This window comes from Macaca fascicularis, chromosome 8 (genome assembly GCF_037993035.2).
Source record: "Macaca fascicularis isolate 582-1 chromosome 8, T2T-MFA8v1.1".
In the NCBI taxonomy this organism is placed as follows: domain Eukaryota; kingdom Metazoa; phylum Chordata; class Mammalia; order Primates; family Cercopithecidae; genus Macaca; species Macaca fascicularis.
In genome coordinates this window covers 154420833-154440880 of record NC_088382.1, presented here as the reverse complement: position 1 = coordinate 154440880, position 20048 = coordinate 154420833, and the positions used below count along the sequence as shown (strand labels likewise).

The following is a 20048-nucleotide window of genomic DNA, read 5'->3' as shown; positions in this document are numbered from 1 at the left end:
CCAACACTTTGGGAGGCTGAGGTGGGCAGATCACTTGAGGCCAGGAGTTTGACACAAGCCTGGCCAACATGGTAAACCCCGTCTTTACAAAAAAATTTAAAAATTAGCCAGGCGTGGTGGCACATGCCTATAGTCCCAGCTACTCAGGAGGCTGAGGCATGAGAATCACTTGAACCTGGGGGGCAGAGGTTGCAGTGAGTTGAGATCGCATCATCGCACTCCAGCCTGGGTGACAGAGAAAGATTCTGTCTAAAAAAAAAAAAAAAATTCAGCTGTCAGGACATGTCCTTTATTGAATTTAATTTTATTTTTAATTTTAAAATTATTGGGCTGGGTGTGGTGACTGACGCCTGTAATCCTAGCACTTTGGGAGGCAAGGTGGGTGGATCACCTGAGGTCAGGAGTTTGAGACTTGCCTGGCCAGCATGGTGAAACCCTGTCTCTACTGAAAATACAAAAATCAGCAGGGTGTGATGGCTCACTCCTGTAATCCCAGCTCCTCAGGAGGCTGAGGCGGGAGAGTTGCTTGAACCTGGGAGGCAGAGGTTGCTGTGAGCAGAAATCACACCACTGCACTCCAGCCTGGGTGACAGAGCAAGACTCTGTCTCAAAATGCATACATACATACATAAAATAACCAAGAAGCAGCACTAACAGGACACTTCCTTTAAATACATATGTGTCATTGATTGAAGATTAGTGTTTGTTTACAGTTTTGTCTTTTGAGGTGAAAATTATATAAATGAAGTGCACAAATCTTAAGTGTGAATTTGCTGAGTTTTAACAAATAGACACACTTGTGTAAACCAAACCTCTATCAAGATATATAATGTTATTGTTGCCCAGAAAGTTCCATCGGTACGCAGTACACCATTGAGGAAACACACTTTTGTAGCTGGAGGAAGACAAAGAACTGCATAGTTTTGTGAAACTATGGTTCTGATAGCCACTGTTTGTGGTCATTTTGACTAAAAGTGTTGATTGGGATATTCTTTTTTTTTTTTTTTTTTTTTTTTTTTTTTTTTTTTTTTTTTTTTTGAGACAGAGTCTTGCTCTGTAGCCCGGGCTGGAGTGCAGTGGCCGGATCTCAGCTCACTGCAAGCTCCGCCTCCCGGGTTTAAGCCATTCTCCTGCCTCAGCCTCCGGAGTAGCTGGGACTACAGGCGCCCGCCACCTCGCCTGGCTAGTTTTTTGTATTTTTAGTAGAGACGGGGTTTCACGGTGTTAGCCAGGATGGTCTCGATCTCCTGACCTCGTGATCCGCCCGTCTCGGCCTCCCAAAGTGCTGGGATTACAGGCTTGAGCCACCGCGCCCGGCCTGATTGGGATATTCTAAACTTGCAGGGGAGCAAGGCTCCTGTGTGTGGTTCGTGCCAGACTTAGACCGGGAAGCAAGGTGGCCTTAGGTCGTGGCCCAGGCATCCCACGGATGATGTCAGTGTAGTGAACCCTAACGTCATGGGGTTTTGTCGGTGCTCTGGACATCATCTGGAAGCACTGAAGTCCTGTTGGGGCAGTTGGAAGAGAGTCCGCCCTCAGTCTTAATCCCATGTGGCGACACGGTGCCCGAGGTGCTGCTGTCTCCTCTCATGGGGGTAGTTCCCACGACCGTCACTGGGTGTCTGAATCGCGTGAGATTTCTTTTTTTTCTTTGAGACGGAATTTCAATCTTGTTGCTCAGGCTGGAGTGCAATGGCACCATCTTGGCTCACCACAACCACCGCCTCCCAGGTTCAAGCGATTCTCCTGCCTCAGCCTCCCTAGTAGCTGGGATTACAGGCATGAGCCACCACGCCCAGCTAATTTTGTATTTTTAGTAGAGATGGGGTTTCTCCATGTTGGTCAGGCTGGTCTCCAACTCCCGACCTCAGGTGATCCGCCTGCCTCGGCCTCCCAAAGTGCTGGAATTACAGGCATGAGCCACCACGCCCGGCCTCACATGAAGAGATCTTGAGTAAGATCTTGTCAGCCAGATGGGAAAAGATGATTCTGTTTTTGTTTGTTCGCCTTTGAAGGGGCAGTGGTGAGCACAGGTGCCCTGCTTTAGAAGTTCTGAGTGTGTGTTGTACAAGAAGGAGGTTAGTGATGGGCGCCCCCGGGAGCCACAGGCTCTGGTCCCGTCCTCCCCTACCACGGTGTCTGACCTGGCCCGGCAGGCGTCTCTGGCAGTACCTCCATGTGGACTTTGAATCCAGGCTGACTTTCAGTCGTGTTTGTTGGGGATTCCTTGCCAGGGCCCTGCCCCTGGGACGCCTTGTCGCGGCATCACATGCTGTGCTTTCCGTGGCTGTCTTACGCGGGAGGCCTCTGGGAGGCAGCAGAGCCCACCCTTGCTGCTCTTTGTCCAGGGATTGGTGCTCTGGGCCCCACGCCTGGAGGGTCCTTTAGGCCAGGTGGATAAAGCATGGCCTCTCCACTTACCTGTTTGTTTTCTGAGTTCTCTTTTGGCAGCTTTCAGCCGATTCTGGTGATGTATGAAGGGAGGGGCACCGCTGGGCCTGCCATACAGCTGCACAGTGAGCGAGCGGCCGCGAGGTGGTGGGTGAGGGCACTCCCTCCTGGGAACCCCGCCAGCCCTGCCTGCAATGTTGAGAAACTGTTACAGTGGAACATTTTTATCTGAGTAGTCACAAAAAACACATGTAACTTGTTGATAGCCTGATGAGAGATGTTTCGGTTTTGGTTTCTCAGAGACAGGGTCGCACTCTGCTGCCCAGGCTGGAGTGCAGAGGTGCGGTCTGAGCTCACTGCAGCCTCCACCTCCTGGGCTCAAGCGTTCCTCTCATTTCAGCCTCCCAAAGTGCCAGAACTACAGGCGTGAGCCACCAGGCCCGGCCGAAGAGATCTATTCTTAAGCGTCCTGTTACATTGATATGAGACATCGGGGAGGACCCTGGCATTTAAAAGGAATCTTACATGCTTGCTAAAGGGCACTACGCATAGAGAAAACGACATAAAACTTTTCTTCATTTTTTTCCCAATTTTTCTTTTGACTTTTATAACCAGGAGCTTTAGGAGTGAACTCGTATTTTTAAATTTTAATATGAATATAGGTCAGGCACACTTCATTTTCTTCCACTTCATTTTGTTGTGCTTTGCAGATACTGCTGCCTTTTTTTTTCCCCCCTGTAGACGGAGTCTCGCTCTTGTCGCCCAGGCTGGAGTGCAATGGCACGATCTTAGCTCACTGCAACCTCCGCCTCCCGGGTTCAGATTTTCCTGCCTCAGCCTCCCAAGTCGCTGGGATTACAGGCGCGCACCACCATGCGTGGCTAATTTTGTATTTTTAGTAGGGACAGGGTTTTACCATGTTGGCCAGGATGGTCTCCGACTTGTGACCTCGGGTGATCCGCCCCCCGGGCCTCCCAGAGTATTGGGATTACAGGTGCGAGCCACTGCGCCTGGCCAACATTTTTTACAAATTGAAGTTTTGTGACAACCTTGTGTTGAGCAAGTCTTGTCAGTGCCATTTTCAACAGCACATACTCACTTCTGTCTTTGTGTCACATTTTGATAATCATTGCAGTATTCCAAACCTTTTTATTATATCCGTTATGGTGCTCTGTGATCTTTGATCTTTAATGTTGCTACTGTAATTGTTTCAGGCACCATGAACTCTGCCTGTATGAGATGGTGAGTTTAATCAATGAATGGTGGGTGTCCTGACCCACTGAGCAGCCATTCCCTACCTCTCTCCCTCTCCTAGGGCCTCCATATTCCCTGAGACTCAGCAATATTGAAACTAGGCCAATTAATAACCCTGCAATGGCCTATAAGCGTTCAAATGAAAGGAAGAGTCACACGCCTCTCACTTTATTGCAAATGCTAGAAATGATCAAGCTTAGTAAGGAAGGCGTGGTGAAAGTTGAGACAGGCCAAAACCCAGGCCTTTTGCATCTGTTAGCTAAATTGTGAATGCAAAGCAAAACTTCTTCAGGCGTGGTGGCTCAAGCCTGTAGTCCCAGCTTCTCAGGAGGCTGAGATGGGAAGATCGCTTGAGCCCAGGAGTTTGAGGCTGCAGTGAGCTATGATCACACCACTGCACTCCAGCCTGGGTGACAGAGTGAGACCCTGTCTCAAAAAGATAATAACAATAAAAAGAAAAGTTCTTGGAGGAAATTGGGAGTGCTATTCTGGTGAACATAGGAATGACAAGACAGTACAGCAGCCTTATTGCTGATATGGAGACAGTTTCAGTCCCCCTGAAACTGACTGGATAGAAGATCAAACCAGACACATTCCCTTAAGCCAAAGCATCGCCTCTAGAGCCAGACCCAAACTCTCTTCAATTCTGTGAAAGCTGAGAGGGATAAGGAAGCTGCAGAAGAAAACCTTGAAGCTAGCAGAGGTTGGTTCATGAGGGTTAAGGAAAGAAACAGTCTCCATAACAAAAGCACAAGGTGAAGCAGCCACTGCTGATGGAGAAACTGTGTCAAGTTGTCCAGAAGACCTAGCTAAGATGATTGATGAAGGTGGCTACACTGAATAATAATTTTCAGTGTAGACAAAACAGCCTTCTATTGCAAGAAGATGCCATCTAGGACTTTCATAGCTAGAGAGAAGGCAATGCCTGGCTTCAAAGCTTCAAAGGACAGGCTGGCTCTCTTGTTAGGGACTATGTACACACATTATATTGTTTACTGAATGTTCACAAATCAGACGCAGCCATAGAACCAGCACAGATTAGGAAACAAAGCATGATCAGCTCTACAGAAGCCTAGTGGTGTCCCTGCCAGGCACTACTGCCCCAGGGATAATCACTGAGTTTTGCTTGGTTTTCAACTTTTTATAAATGGAATTTTGCAGCATACAGTCTTTCATGTTTGGGTTCTTTCACTAAAAAAAATGCTTTTTTCAGAGACAGGGTCTCACTCTGTTGCCCATACTGGAGTGCAGTGGCACAATCATAACTGACTGTAATGTCAAATTCCTGGGATCAGGTTTTCCTCCCACCTCAGCCTCCTGAGTAAGGGGGACTACAGGTGTGCACCACCATGCCTGGCTAAGTTTTATTTGTTTTTAATTTTTTTTATTTTTTGGAGATGGAGTCTTGCTCTGTCGCCCAGGCTGGAGTGCAGTGGAGTGATCTCAGCTCACTGCAAGCTCTGCCTCCCGGGTTCACGCCATTCTCCTGCCTCAGCCTTCCTTCCAAGTAGTTGGGACTACAGGTGCCACCACCACGCCCAGCTAACTTTTTGTATTTTTAGTAGAGACAGGGTTTCACCGTGTTAGCCAGGATAGTCTTGATCTCCTGACATCGTGATCCGCCCTCCTCGGCCTCCCAAAGTGCTGGGATTACAGGTGTGAGTCACCACGCTCGGCCCATGCCCGGCTGTTTTCTAGTAGTCTTTATTATTATTATTATTATTTATTATTATTATTTTGAGACAGAGTCTTACTGTGTCGCCCAGGCTGAAGTACAATGGCACGATCTTGGCTCACTGCAACCTCCGCCTCCTGGTTCAAGTGATTCTCCTGCCTCAGCCTACCAAGTAGCTGGGACTACAGGCGCGCGCCACCACGCTTGGCTCATTTTTACATATTTTTTAGTAGAGAAGGGGTTTCGCCATGCTGGCCAGGCTGGTCTTGAACTTCTGGCCTCAAGTCATCTGCCCACCTGTGCCTCCCAAAGTGCTGGGATAACAGACGTGAGCCACTGTGCCCGGCCTGATTTTCTAATACTATACTAACTTTGCATTCTTTTTTTTTTTTTTTTTTTTCTTGAGACAGAGCCTCGCTGTTGCCCAGGCTGGTGTGCAGTGGCATGATAGCTCACTGCAACCTCTGCCTCCTGGGTGTTCACATGTCCGTGTGAAGACATCACCAAACAGGCTTTGTGTGAGCAACATGGCTGTTTATTTCACCTGGGTGCAGGCGGGCTGAGTCCGAAAAAGGAGTCAGCAAAGGGTGGTGGGATTATCATTGGTTCTTATAGGTTTTGGGATAGGCAGTGAAGTTAAGAGCAAGGTTTTGGGGGTAGGGGGGTGGATGTCACAAAGTACATTCTCAAGGGTGGGGAAAATTATAAAGAACCTTCTTAAGGGTGGGGGAGATTACAAAGTACATTGATCAGTTAGGGTGGGGCAGAAACAAATCACAATGGTGGAATGTCATCAGTTAAGGCTATTTTCACTTCTGTGGATCTTCAGTGGCTTCAGGCCATCTGGATGTGTACATGCAGGTCACAGGGGATATGATGGCTTAGCTTGACACTGGGTTCAGGCAATTCTCCTGTGTCAGACTCCCAAGTAGTTGGGACTACAGGTGAGGATCATCACGCCCAGCTAATTTTTGTATTTTTGATAGAAATGGGGTTTCACCATGTTGGCCAGGTTGGTCTCAAACTCCTGGCCTCAAGTGATCTGCCCTCCTGGGCCTCCCAAAGTGCTGGGATTATAGGTGTGAGCCACCACGTCCAGCCTAACTTTGCATTCTTGAAATAAACCCACTTGTTGATGTGTTATCCTTGTTACATATATGACAGGATTAGCTTCTGAATATTTTGTTTAGGGATTTTACATCCATCACTGTGGATGAGATTGGCCTTCAATTTTGTTTTCTCATACTGTTGTCAAATTTTGGTATCAAAGATGAATTAACCTCACATACATTGTTGGAGCATGTAGCATCTCTTTCTGTCTTCTGGATGTAACTAATAATGTAATAATAAAATGTAAATAATAAAACAGAATGAACAAATAACCAAAATGAAAAAGGAGCCACCACCTAGATATTTCAGACTATAATAAAAAGATATTTTGGGCCGGGTGCAGTGGCTTACACCTGTAATCCCATCACTTTGGGAGGCTGAAGCAGGAGGATTGCTTGAGGTCAGGAGTTGGAGACAAGCCTGGCAACATAGTGAGACCTTGTCTCTACAAAAAAATAAGGAATTAGCCAGACTACAGGTGGTGCACACCTGTAGTCCCAGCTACCCGGGAGCCTGAAGTGGGAAGAGCACTTGATCCCAGGAGTTCAAGGCTGCAGTGAGCTATGGTCACAACACTGTACTCTACCCTGGAAACGAGCAAGCACGGTGGCTCACGCCTGTAATCCCAGCACTTTGGGAGGCCGAGGCGGGTGGATTGCCTGAGCTCAGGAGTTTGCAACCAGCCTAGGCAACACGGTGAAACCCCGTCTCTACTAAAATTACAAAAAATTAGCCGAGCGTGGTGGTGAGCATCTGTAATCCCAGCTACTCAGGAGGCTGAGGCAGGAGAATCGCTTGAACCCAGGAGGTGGAGGTTGCAGTGAGCTGAGATCGTGCCATTGCACTCCAGTCTGGGCAACAAGAGTGAAACTCTGTCTCAAAAAAAAAAAAAAAAAAAAAAAGAAAGAAAAAGAAAAAAGGTGGTGGTGGTTGGGGGGAGATATTTTGAGCACATTTATACCAAATAGATAAAATGTATAAATATCCTAGAAAAATACAATTTATCAAAACTGACACAAGAAAAGGTTAATACATAATTATTTAAGTGCTAAATAAATTGACTCATAATTTAAAACCCTTCCTCAGAAAAAATGCCAAGCCCAGATGGCTTCACCAACTTGTACTAAACAGTTAAGGAAGAAATAGCAACTATCTTACATATATATGTTCAATAAAAGTTGGTTTATGCTGTGCATATAATTTTAGAACCTGATTCTTCACTTTGTAATATAAGCTTTTCATTTAATTATATATCTTTCTATTATAATAGTGGTAGAATTGTATTCCATTATGTGAATAGTCTTTACTGGGTTTAAACAACCCCATTTTTGGAAATTTGGGTTCTTCCTTGTTTCCCCACAATTACAAAATGCAGTGAGCATCATTGTACTCATTTCCATGTACATACGGCAGTCCACTTAGGATAAATCCTAGGGGAGCAGTTTGGGGGACAAAGGGTGTGTGATATATCAATTTTTTTGGCTACATATTGTCAGCTTTTAAAAAAAGTTGTATTTTGGCCAGGCACAGTGGCTTGTGCCTGTAGTCCCAGCTACTTGGGAGGCTGAGGCAGGAAGATTGCTTGAGCCTGGGAGGTCAAGGCTGCAGTGAACTGTGGTTGCACCATGGCACTCCAGCCTGGGCAACAGAGCAAGAGCCTATCTAAAAAAAAAGTCATTTATTTACAGTCCCACCAACAGTACATGGCATGATTGTTGCTTTAATTCTTTTTTTTTTTTTTTTTTTGAGACGGAGTCTTGCTGTGTCGCGCAGGCTGGAGTGAAGTGGCACGATCTCGGCTCACTGCAAGCTCTACCTCCCAGATTCACGCCATTCTCCTGCCTCAGCCTCCCAAGTAGCTGGAACTACAGGCGCCTGCCACCACGCCTGGCTAATTTTTTTTTTTTTTTTTTTTTGTATTTTTAGTAGAGACAGGGTTTCACCGTGTTAGCCAGGATGGTCTTGATATCCTGACCTCATGATCCGCCCACCTCGGCCTCCCGAAGTGCTGGGATTACAGGTGTGAGCCACTGCGCCCTGCTGATTGTTGCTTTAATTCTTACCAGTGCTCAGCATTTTTTTTAAGCCTTTATCATAAAGTCCAAATTTCTCAACCTCTTTGCAGTGCTTCTTGTGTCTTTACCCTGCCCCATCTTGCCCCACTCTCCCCTCATACTTCTTGCTCTAGCCGTGGTGGGATTAAAAAAAAAAGAGATAAGAGTTTCACTCTGCCACCCAGGCTGGAGAGCAGTGGCGTGACCCTACCTCACTGCAGTCTCGAACTCCTGGCCTCAGGCTCCCAAAGTGCTGGAATTACAGGTGTGAGCCAGTGCACTCAGCAGTTAAATTCTTTAATTTTTTTTTCTTTAGACAGGGTCTCATTCTGTTGCCCATAGTGGAGTACAGTGGCACCATCATGGCTCACCACAGCTGTGACCTCCCAGGCTCAAGCAATCCTTACACCTCAGTCTTCTGAATAGCTGGGACCACAGACGTGCATCACTGCACCTAGCTAATTTAAAAAAACAAATTTACTTTTGTAGAGATGGGGTCTCCTTATGTTGCCCAGGCTGGTCTTGAACTCCTGGCCTCAAGCAGTCCTCCTGCCTTGGCCCCCCAACTGGGATTACAGGTGTGAGCCACCACATCCAGCCAGATTTTTTTTTTGGGGGGGGGGACGGAGTCTCACTCTGTCCCCCAGGCTGGAGTGCAGTGGCGCGATCTCAGCTCACTGCAAGCTCCGCCTCCCGGATTCACGCCATTCTCCTGCCTCAGCCTCCTGAGCAGCTGGGATTACAGGCCACCGCCACCACGCCCAGCTAATTTTTTTGTATTTTTAGTAGAGACAGGGTTTCACTGTGTTAGCCAGGATGATCTCGATCTGACCTCGTGATCCACCGGCCTTGGCCTCCCAAAGTGCTGGGATTACAGGCGTGAGACACCACGCCCGGCCCTGGCCCAAATTCTTTAAATCAAGAACTTGATTGATATTTTTGTGCATCACAACCAGGCCCAGGCCTTCCTGTCTGCCACTGCTAACTTATTTCCTTTGTCAGGTTTCAGCTTGTACCTCACCCCTGGCATTTTCTCTGACCATGTAGACTAGGTTAGGGCCAATAACACATTTACACAATTTCTGTCACATGGTGTATCATTATTTTTAAGAACTTACTTGCTATCTACTTGAGTAGAACATAAACTTCATGAGATCAGAGACTATATTTATCTTCCTGTATATTCCTTACCTAGAACATGCCTGGCTTTCTAAATATTTGTTGAATAATTTGCCAATTTGATAGGTGAAAAATCATAATTTGTTTTGATTTGACTACTTTGATAACTAATGAACTTGAATATTTTTATCCTGTTGATTGGCCATCCCATCTTTACTTTTGAATTCTGCCTTTCACATGTTTTCCTGTGAGAGCACTGCCTTCTGCATGACAGTTTGTAGGAGCTTCTACCACATCGTGGACATTATCCCTCATGGAAGGTTTTCTCTAGTAACTCATTCATATTTTTCTTTAACAGATTCTGAGTTTGGGACCAAGAAGGAACTATCTATTTTAAACCAAAAATTTTCCGAAGAAGTAAAAACCCCAGAATTTGTATCAAGAAGTCTCTTAAGGGATAATGCACAGGCAGCTGAGTTTCGGGAAGCATGGTGCCATGAGGGTAAACTCGAAGAGCACCTGGGAAATTCTGCCGGGCAGAGTTTGAACAAACCCAATATTCACAAGAGAGTTTTAACAGAAGCTACCATGGGTAGGGAAAGATCTTTGGGAGAAAGACCCCAAGAGGGTAGTGCATTTGATAGAAACTTGAATCTGAACCAAAATGTTGTTAGACTTCAAAGAAATAAAACAGGAGAGAGGGTCTTTAAATGTGATATATGCAGCAAAACCTTCAAATACAATTCAGACCTAAGTAGACATCAGAGAAGTCACACTGGGGAGAAGCCATACCAATGTGGCCGGTGTGGACGAGCCTTTACTCACAGCTCAAATCTTGTTCTGCACCATCACATTCACACTGGAAATAAACCATTTAAATGTGATGAATGTGGGAAAACTTTTGGACTCAATTCTCACCTCCGTCTTCATCGGAGAATTCACACTGGAGAAAAACCCTTTGGCTGTGGTGAGTGTGGGAAGGCTTTCAGTCGAAGCTCAACTCTTATTCAACATCGGATAATTCACACAGGAGAGAAACCCTACAAGTGTAATGAATGTGGAAGAGGCTTTAGCCAGAGCCCCCAGTTAACTCAGCATCAGAGAATTCACACTGGAGAGAAGCCGCATGAATGCAGGCACTGTGGGAAGGCCTTCAGTCGAAGTTCCAGCCTTATTCAGCATGAGAGAATTCACACTGGAGAGAAGCCCCATAAATGCAATCAGTGTGGGAAGGCCTTCAGTCAGAGCTCAAGCCTTTTCCTCCATCATCGGGTTCATACTGGAGAGAAACCCTATGTATGTAATGAATGCGGTAGAGCCTTTGGTTTTAACTCTCATCTTACTGAACATGTAAGGATTCACACAGGAGAAAAACCCTATGTTTGTAATGAGTGCGGCAAAGCCTTTCGTCGGAGTTCCACTCTTGTTCAGCATCGAAGAGTTCACACTGGGGAGAAGCCCTACCAATGCGTTGAATGTGGGAAAGCTTTCAGCCAGAGCTCCCAACTCACCCTACATCAGCGAGTTCACACTGGAGAGAAGCCCTATGAATGTGGTGACTGTGGGAAGGCCTTCAGCCGGAGGTCAACCCTCATTCAGCATCAGAAAATTCACAGTGGAGAGACTCGCAAGTGCAGAAAACGTGGTCCAGCCTTTGTTCATGGCTCTAGCCTTACACCAGATGGACAGATTCCCACTGGAGAGAAGCACAGCAGAGCCTTTAGCCATGGTGCAAATCTCATTCTGCGCTGGACAGTTCACACTGGTGAGAAATCCTTTGGATGTAATGAATATGGAAAAGCTTTCAGTCCCACCTCACAACCCACGGAAGATCAGAAAATGCATGCTGGGGAAAAGCCCTATAAATGTCAAGAATGTGGAAACGCCTTCAGTGGAAATTCAGCCCTTATTCGACATCAGGTAACTCACACTGGTGGGAAACCCTGTCATTGCAGTGTGTGTGGGAAAGCCTTCAGCCAGAGTTCACAGCTCACACCACCTCAGCAGACTCATGTTGGAGAGAAACCTGCTTTAAATGATGGATCTAAAAGATACTTTATTCAAATCAAAAAGATTTTCCAAGAAAGACATTTTTAAAGTGATAAATGCAGAAGACAATTTAGCAACTGTTCACTTTACATTAGAAGATAAGATGGCATAATGAAAGATAAATAAGGTCTAAATATTCCTGGCAAAGTAAAATAAATAGTTCAGATGACTACTAAAAGTCATTTAAAGTCATTAAATCTGGGAGTAAACACAAGAGAATTCATTCTGGGAAATCAGGCTGTCTGTGTAAAGGCTACTGCCGTACTCAGGAGTTGAACTGTGTGGTGCTGTGTCCGGATACTCATGATGAATGGATGGAGGGTGTGAAAAATGAGCCCAGCTGGTGCTCTGGGTCTACCCTGCCTGACATCCTTCCAGTCTTATCCTTTGTTTCCTATCCAGGCCCAGGCTTGTGGCTGAGAACATCCACTTTCAGTCCCATACATCTGCCTCCAGGCAGAGAACTTGCGCCTGCTGGTGGGGCTTAGCCTTATTCCTTCCACCACCTCTCCCACCAGCCCGCAGAGGAACTGCAGGTAGACGTTTCCTCCTTGCTTGGAGCCCCAGTTTTTGCATTTCATTTTCATTAAAATGGAAGTTAGTTTGGTTTTGGTTCTAAGGAACTCTACAGTTTAGCAGAGAGAGGGGCCTACCAAGTATCTCCACTTTTGAAAATTATAATTACTGATAAAAAAAAATTTTTAAGGCAGGTTTATTGAAGCATAATTTATAAACAATAAAATTTTTTTAGTGTATAGTTCTGTGGGCTTTGACAAAAGCAAACAATTGTGCCACCACCACATTCCAGATACTGAACATCTTCACCACCACCCAGAATTCCTTTGTGCACTCTTGTGGTCAACCCCTCCTCAACCCCAGTCTGTGGAAACCACTGGTTTGTTTTCTGTCCATCGCCTCACCGTTTCCAGGATTGCAGTGTGCAGCTGTTTGCGTGTGGCTTCACTGAACATGATGCATTGGAGTCATCCACATTGCCTGTGTAGACTGCTTTTTTACACCAAGTAGCATTCCATTGTATGGACGGAGCCATTTGTTTATCCGTTCCCGCATGGAAGGGTATTTGGGCATTTTCACTATGGGCAACTATGATTAAAGCTGCCATAACTGTGTATCAACTACAGGCTGTTTTGTGAATCTAACTTTTGAGTTATCTTGGGTAAACAGGACTGGGATTGCTGGGTCACATGGTAAGCTTATGTTTTACATTTTAAGAAACTGCCAAACTGTTTTACAAAGTCAGTTGTGCATCCCACTGACGATGTGAGTTTAGTTGCTTTGAATCCTCACCAGATCTTGGTATTGTACTTTTTTTTTTTTTAGACGGAGTTTTGCTCTTGTTGCCCAAGCTGGAGTGCAATGGCACGATCTTGGCTCACCACAACCTCCACCTCCTGGGTTCAATTCTAGCGATTCTCCTGCCTCAGCCTCCTGAGTACCTGGGATTAAAGGCATGCGCCACCACGCCTGGCTAATTTTGTATTTTTAGTAGAGATGGGGTTTCTCTATGTTGGTCAGGCTGGTCTTGAACTCCCGACCTCAGGTGATCTGCCCACCTCAGCCTCCCAAAGCGCTGGGATTACAGGTGTGAGCCAATGCACCCAGCAGTATTGTTCATTTTTTAATATTCTAGCTATTTTAGTGGAGATGTAGTGGTATCCATGGTTTTAATTTGCATTCTCCTATTGACCATGGTTGGATCAGTAAGCATCTATTTAAAGAGTTTCATTGGGAAGTCTGAATAACACTGTAGTAGTTAGTTTCTCAGTGTGATCACCTCTGGAATTCTGATAATCAATTCTTTTTTTTCTTCTTCTTCTTCTTTTTGAAACAAAGTCTTGCACTGTTGCCCAGGCTGGAGTGCAGTGAAGTGATCTCGACTCACTGCAACCTCCACCTCCCAGGTTCAAACAATTCTCCTGCCTCAGCCTCCCGAGTAGTGGAACTACAGGCACGCACCACCATGCCCAGCTAATTTTTGTATTTTTCTTAGAGACGGGGTTTCACCATGTTGGCCAGGATGGTCTCAAACTCCTGACCTCGTAATCCACCCACCTCGGCCTCCCAAAGTGCTGGGATTACAGGCGTGAGCCACTGCGCCTGGCCTCTGATTTTCAATTCTGAGACTCTACCTGCAAGAATCTTTTTTCAAATCTACTCTTCATTCCCTCCAGGTCTAACTGAGACATTTCCCCCCTACAAGGAGCCTTCCTTAATCTCTCATTTCATCTTTGTTTTCTTTTTTTCTTTTGAGAGTGTCTCACTCTATCACCCAGGTTGGAGTGCAGTGAAGCGATCACAGGTCACTGCAGCCTTGACTTCCTGGGCTCAAGGGATCCTCCGACCTCAGCTCCCAAGTAGCTGGGACTACAGGAACACATCACCATACCCAGATAATTTTAATTTTTTGTAAAGATGGTGTAGCACCATGTTGCCCACGCTGGTCTTGAACTCTTAGGGTCAAGCGATCCACCTACCTTGGCCTCCCAAAGTGCGGGCCTTACAGGCGTGAGCCACTGTGCCTGGCCCTACTGTTTTCTTAGGGAATTTGGAGTCACTGCTGCATTTGGTTTAACATCCATTCTGTGATTTGCTGCACTTATTCCCCCTGCTCAGGTTCTGTCTCCCCCACTTTATTATTAAAATTCTTATCACAGAACCTCTTCCAAGTGTGGGAATTGCCAGCCTTAGTGTGGTCCATGTGGAATGGTCCACACAAAAGAGGGAGTGGATAGCACAGGCTCGCCTGGAGGGTCCTGTCTCCCTCTGCAATGGATTCATTCTGACCTCAGGGAAAACACTGAATCTTCTTGGGTCTCTTTTTCTCCAACTTTAAAATGGCGGGGGGAACAACTCCCCCACTTGTAAAAAAAAATTACTCTCTTTACTCTTGTATCCCATAGCACAACATTCATATCCCCACCATTTCAACTCACATTTGCCTTTCTACCTGGTTACCCTGCATTCCACGGAGAGCTCTCTGCCGTCAGAGACGTCGCCTTACGCGCCTTTTTATCTCCAGCACAGGTGCTTAGGATGTACTTAGGATGATACAGAACAGGTGCTTAGGATGTACTTGGGAAGGAAAGAAGAGAGGTGACAGCAGGAGAGAAAGGAAATAGTGCCAAGAATGTGCTTTGTGTAAATGTGAACCTTGTGTTCTGCTTATGCTCTGTTCATGAGCAGACTGGCTACATTAAAACTGTTTTCCCCTTCTAATCTACTGGAAGGCTCCCACAATGATGCCTCCCTTAAGAGGCCCACAGGTCTCACATTTATGTAGAACGTAAGGAAGCACCGGGGCATAGGAGGGCTCCTGTGTGGCTCCAACAGCTGTTTTGACAGGTACTTGCTGTGGACCCTGGGACTGAGGATGTTAGAAGGAAAATTCATGGTTAAACACTAAGAGAGTGAGGGAACACCTCAGCGGCTAAAAATGAAGACTGAAGTGAAAGTCAGAGCTTCCCACCTGGAAACTGATGCTAGGACAGCTCTGGGGCCTGTTTATAGCCCCCATGAAGACAGTGAGGCCTGGGTGGCTTGAGGGTGATGGTTGGAACCTGGGACCCTATCTAAAGGATTGAACCCCCTGTATAAAGACAGACTAGGAAAAAATCCACCTGCGCATAGGGAGATGCTGGGCAGTCTCTATAAATTTAGGAGATGGAGATGGAGCTGGAGTCCTGGGAGCCCAAGGTGACTAGAAGTCAAAGAAGCAGAAGAAAACTGTAACACAACAGAAGTAAATATCCTCAAGCAAGCATCTGGAGATACTAAAACGTCTAGAATCAGATATTTTAAAACTAAGAAAAAAAGTGTCTCGTCCTATATTCTGCACCCCCAAAAAGAAACAGGAAGAAATACAGGAAGATATGGAACATAGGTAGGAGATTACAGACAAAATGACTCTTTCAAGCCTACTTCTAAATGGTTAAAAAAAAAAATGAAAGAGAAATAATATAGCAACAGTTAAGAACTGGTAAGTCTGAGTTAAGATTATTTGGGAGTTCTCTGCATTATTGCAACTTTTCTTTAAGTTTGAGATTATTTCAAAATAAAAAGCTCAGGGAGACTGGGCGTGGTGGCTCATGCCTGTAATCCCAGCACTTTGGGAGGCTGAGGCAGGTGGATCATGAGGTCAGGAGATTGAGACCATCCTGGCTAACACAGTGAAACCCCGTCTCTACTAAAAACACAAAAAATTAGCTGGGCATGGTAGCGGGCACCTGTAGGCCGAGCTACTCGGGAGGCTGAGGCAGGAGAATGGCATGAACCCAGGAGGTGGAGCTTGCAGTGAGTTGAGATTGTGGCACTGCACTCCAGCCTGGGCGACAGAGCGAGACTCCGTCTCCAAAAAAAAAAAAAAAAAAAAAAAAGCTCAGGGAGATGTTGGTTAAAGGATACCAAATTTCCTTTGTGTCCATTGGAGGAAGTACATAGGAGGAATAAGTTCAAGAAATCTACTGTACAACATGGTGACTATCGTTAATAACAATGTAGTGTACTCATCAAAACTGCCGAGAGGTTTTTTCTCACCACAAAAAACGTATGTAAGGTATGCATATGCTAATTAGCTCAATTTAGCCATTTCACAATGTATACATATTTCAAAACATGTTGTACATGATACATACATACTTCTTTTGTCAGGTTCAAAATTAAATAAAAACTTTAGAAAGCTTAAGGCCGGGCATGGTGGCTCACGCCTGTAAACTCAGCACTTTGGGAGGCTGAGGTGGGTGGATCACCTGAGGTCAGGTTCAAGACCAGCCTGGCCAACATGGCAAAACCCCATCTCTACTAAAAATACTGCCCTTCAACTTCTATTACTCAGAGCTTTAAAAAAATCAGTCTATTACTAAGTCCAGTCTTCGTTAATTTATAAACTTTTGTCAAATAATCTATTGTACTTTCATAATTATAAATAAAAAATTAGGCTGGGTATAGTGGCTTATATCTGTAATCCCAGTACTTTGGGAAGCCGAGGCAGGAGGATTGCTTGAAGCCAGGAATTAGAGACCTGTCTGGGCAACATAGTGAAACTCTGTCCATACAAAACCCACAAAACTTAGCCAGTCATGGTGGCTTGAGCTTGTGGTCCCGGCTACTTGGAGCCTGAGGTGAGAGGATTACTTGAGCCCAGAAGTCTGAGGCTGCAGTGAGCTATGATGGCACCACTGCACTCCCGCCTGGGTGACTAAGCAAGACCCTGCCTCTTAAAAAAAATTAATATACTAAGAAGTTAAATGTTCAATTTAAGAAGTTAGACAAAGATTATTAGAGTAAACCTAAAGAAGTAGTAACGAGAAAATGAAAATTTTAAAAAAGGAAACAATAAAGTCGAGATGAAGAAAACCAAAAGGGGCAGGTTATTTGAAAGAGATACCAAAAGCACAAGTGACAAAATAAGAAATATTGACCACATCAAAATCAAGAATTTTTGTGCTGCAAATGATACCATCAAGAAAGTGAGCTGGGCACAGTGCCTCACGCCTGTAATGCCCTGAGCACTTCGGGAGGCCAAGGCGGGCGGATCACGAGGTCACGAGTTTGAGACCAGCCTGGCCAATATGCTGAAACCTCGTCTCTACTAAAAATACAAAAATTAGCCAGGTGTGGTGGCAGGTGCCTGTAATCCTAGCTACTCAGGAGGCCGAGGCGGGAGATCTGCTTGAACCCAGGAGGCAGAAGTTGCAGTGAGCCAAGATCGCGCCATTGCACTTCAGCCTGGGCGACGGAGCCAGACTCCAACTCAAAAAACAAAAAAGAAAGTGAAAAGATGACAGCCAGGCGTGGGGGCTCAGGCCTGTAATCCCAGCACTTGGAGAGGCTGACGCGGGCGGATCATCTTAGGTCAGGAGTTTGAGACCGGCCCGCCCAACATGCTAAAACCGGATCTCTACTAAAAAGTACAAAAACTGGCCGGGCGCACTGGCTCACACCTGTAATCCCAGCATTTTGAGAGGCCGAGGTGGGCGGATCAGGAGGTCAGGAGTTGGAGATCAGCTTTACCAACACGGTAAAAACCTGTCTCTACTAAGAATATAAAAATTAGCCAGGTGTGGTGACGCGTGCCTGTAGTCCCAGCTATTCGGGAGGTTGAGGCAGGAGAATCGCTTGAACCCGTGAGGCGGAGGTTGTGGTGAGCCGAGATTGCACCATTCCACGCCAGCCTGGACGACAGAGTGAGACTCCATCGCAAAAATAAAAAAAGGTACCAAAAACTATCCAGGGATGGTGGCGCACGTCTGTAGTCCCAGCTACTCGGGAGGCTGAGGCAGGAGAATGGCGTGAACCTGGAAGGCGGAGTTTGCGGTGAGCCCAGATGGCGCCACTGCACTCCAGCCTGGGCGACAGAGCGAGCCTCCGTCTCAAAAAACAAACAACTGAAAAGACAACCCTCGGCAGGTGAAAATATCTGCAAACCATCTATCTGCTAAAGAACTTGTATCCAGAACAGAGAAACAACTCTTACAACTCAATAAAACGACAAATAATTTTAAAATGGGCAAAAGATTTGAATAGATATTTCTTCAAAGATACACAAATGGCCATTAAGCATGTGAGGTGATGCTTAACAACGTTAGTTATCAAGGAAATACAAATCAAAACCAGAAAGCGACACCACTTCACACCCACCAGCTATGGCTATGATTTTTAAAAAAAGGCCAATAACAAGTGTTGATAAGGATGTGGAGAAACTGTCATGTATCGCCGTATGGATGAACAGATGCAGAATGGGAAGGTACAATGAGGCAGCTGCTTTGGAAAAGTATGGCGCCCCCTCAAGAAGTTAAACCTGAAGAAATTCTCAAATTCAGACTAAGGCTTTCTTCTGGCACTTCCTGAGGCCATGCACGCATCCTTTGGGCCCTTCACCACCTTCCTGCACTCAGTTCCATGTGGCCCCTGCTTCTCTGGGTCCAGGGCCGACGCTGCTCACCTTTTCCTGGGAGAGTCCTGAAGCCGCTGAGGCAGAGAAGGCCCAGCTCCCTCCACCCCGACGGGAGCGCGCTGAGGTCCGATCCAAGCGGGCTCCAGACTCCCCTGCAGGACTGGAGCCGGTCATCCCGCAGCCTCTGCACGACGCTCACCCGGGCTGGCCTCCTCTTCTTCCCAGTCCTCACTGGCCGAGCCTGCGCCTCCCAATAAGCCAAGATTACAGGAAGCCTCACCTCACGGTCTGCTTCTGGGACCCCACCCTGACGCGCATGGTCGGCCTTGCAAGTTCTAAGGCGTTTTGACAAATCGTGCTTTAACCTCCACAGAGGGAAGTCCCGCGGAAACTCCGCGCGGCCCCTGCTCCCGGGCAGGTCAAGGCAGAGCGTGACTTCTGGGGGTCAGGCGCTTCCGGCGGATTTTGAAAGGGGGGCTACAGCTTCCGGAACCCCAGGTTTAAGGCGCCGAAGAATCTAGGGCCACCAGAAACTTGTGGTCAGACAGCAGCTCCCACCCCGCGGAAAACGCGCGCTCTTAAAAAGGGGCTGACGCGATGGCGCCAGGTTAGAAACGTTTCTCTTTGATCTTTCCGACCCATTTAGGGGATGCTTGAGGCAAAGGATTTCTCGCCCTCTACCCACCCGAGGCCCTGGGCCAGAACTGAGGTGGAAAGCGCTGAAAGAGGCGCGCGCCGGGGGCTCCTGCGGGGACCCCTCAAGCCACTCTCGGCGTCGCCCCGCGGACTCGTTAGCGACATCCCTGTGGGCGCCTCGCCTTCCCGCCCTAGAGGAACGACCAGATGAGGCAAGGAAACGCCTGGCTGGGGCAGCGGGGACGTGGCCCCTCCCCACGCTTTTGTCCTAACCACCCCCTCGGCGCGCTTCGCCGACCACGCGGCAATGCGGACGCCCAGACTCGGGGGCGGGGCGAAACGGCCCCCCCTTCCGGGAGAGCGAGCGCTTCTGGGCACGGCCCCGCCACACGCCGCCACCATCGCGCCCACTGCCACTTATGGGGGCTCCTCCGCCGGTCAGGGACGTGCTGGGGCAAAGCGGGGCGGGCAGCAGGGGCGAGTTCGTGCTTCTCTCGGGTCCGAAAGGAGCCCTGCGCCGGAAACCCGGGCAGAAACCTCTTGGGAGCGCACCGGAAGTAGCCGTTCGCGGAGGTCTACGCACGCGCTCTCGGTCCGTTCTGGGACAGCCAGTTGACCGCCCACTCGGTGGTTCAACGGTCCCCGACGGGAGCTCGAGGTCCGGGTGAGGAAGGGGGCCTGTTAGTGTGAAGCGACTGTGGGACATCCTGGTGAAGACAGGACCTAAAGCCGGCAGAAGATGCTGTGATGTAGATGCAGATTGGGGCGTCATGGTCAGCGATGCCACTGGCGCTCGCGAGGTTACCCAGAGACCGTGTTGAGTGAGAAGCGACCCTGGTGCCCCTGG

General features: G+C 47.2%; 1 protein-coding gene and 1 long non-coding RNA gene across 17 annotated transcripts in view; one reads left to right on the top strand and one right to left on the bottom strand.

Moving 5' to 3' along the window:
- The window catches only part of ZNF251 (zinc finger protein 251), a 50688-nt gene that overhangs the window by 23963 nt on the left and 6677 nt on the right, over window positions 1-20048 (top strand). For 8 of the 16 annotated variants that reach the window (XM_065519899.1, XM_045398904.2, XM_065519896.1 and 5 more), the window contains one exon: window positions 9962-12788. The exons of 6 other annotated variants lie outside the window; for them this stretch is intronic. In XM_065519899.1, coding sequence (XP_065375971.1) covers window positions 9962-11700 — 1739 coding nt within the window. In that variant the 3' untranslated portion in view covers window positions 11701-12788. Of the gene's footprint in view, window positions 1-8356; window positions 8451-9961; window positions 12789-20048 lie in introns of those variants that run through there. 2 more of the 16 variants (XM_073999855.1, XM_073999854.1) reach the window with 1 other exon arrangement.
- Window positions 1638-19709, bottom strand: LOC141407482 (uncharacterized). Its single transcript, XR_012416860.1, has 2 exons — window positions 18614-19709; window positions 1638-2580 (listed from the first exon to the last, which is right to left on the bottom strand). It is a non-coding gene; the product is annotated as an uncharacterized lncRNA (long non-coding RNA).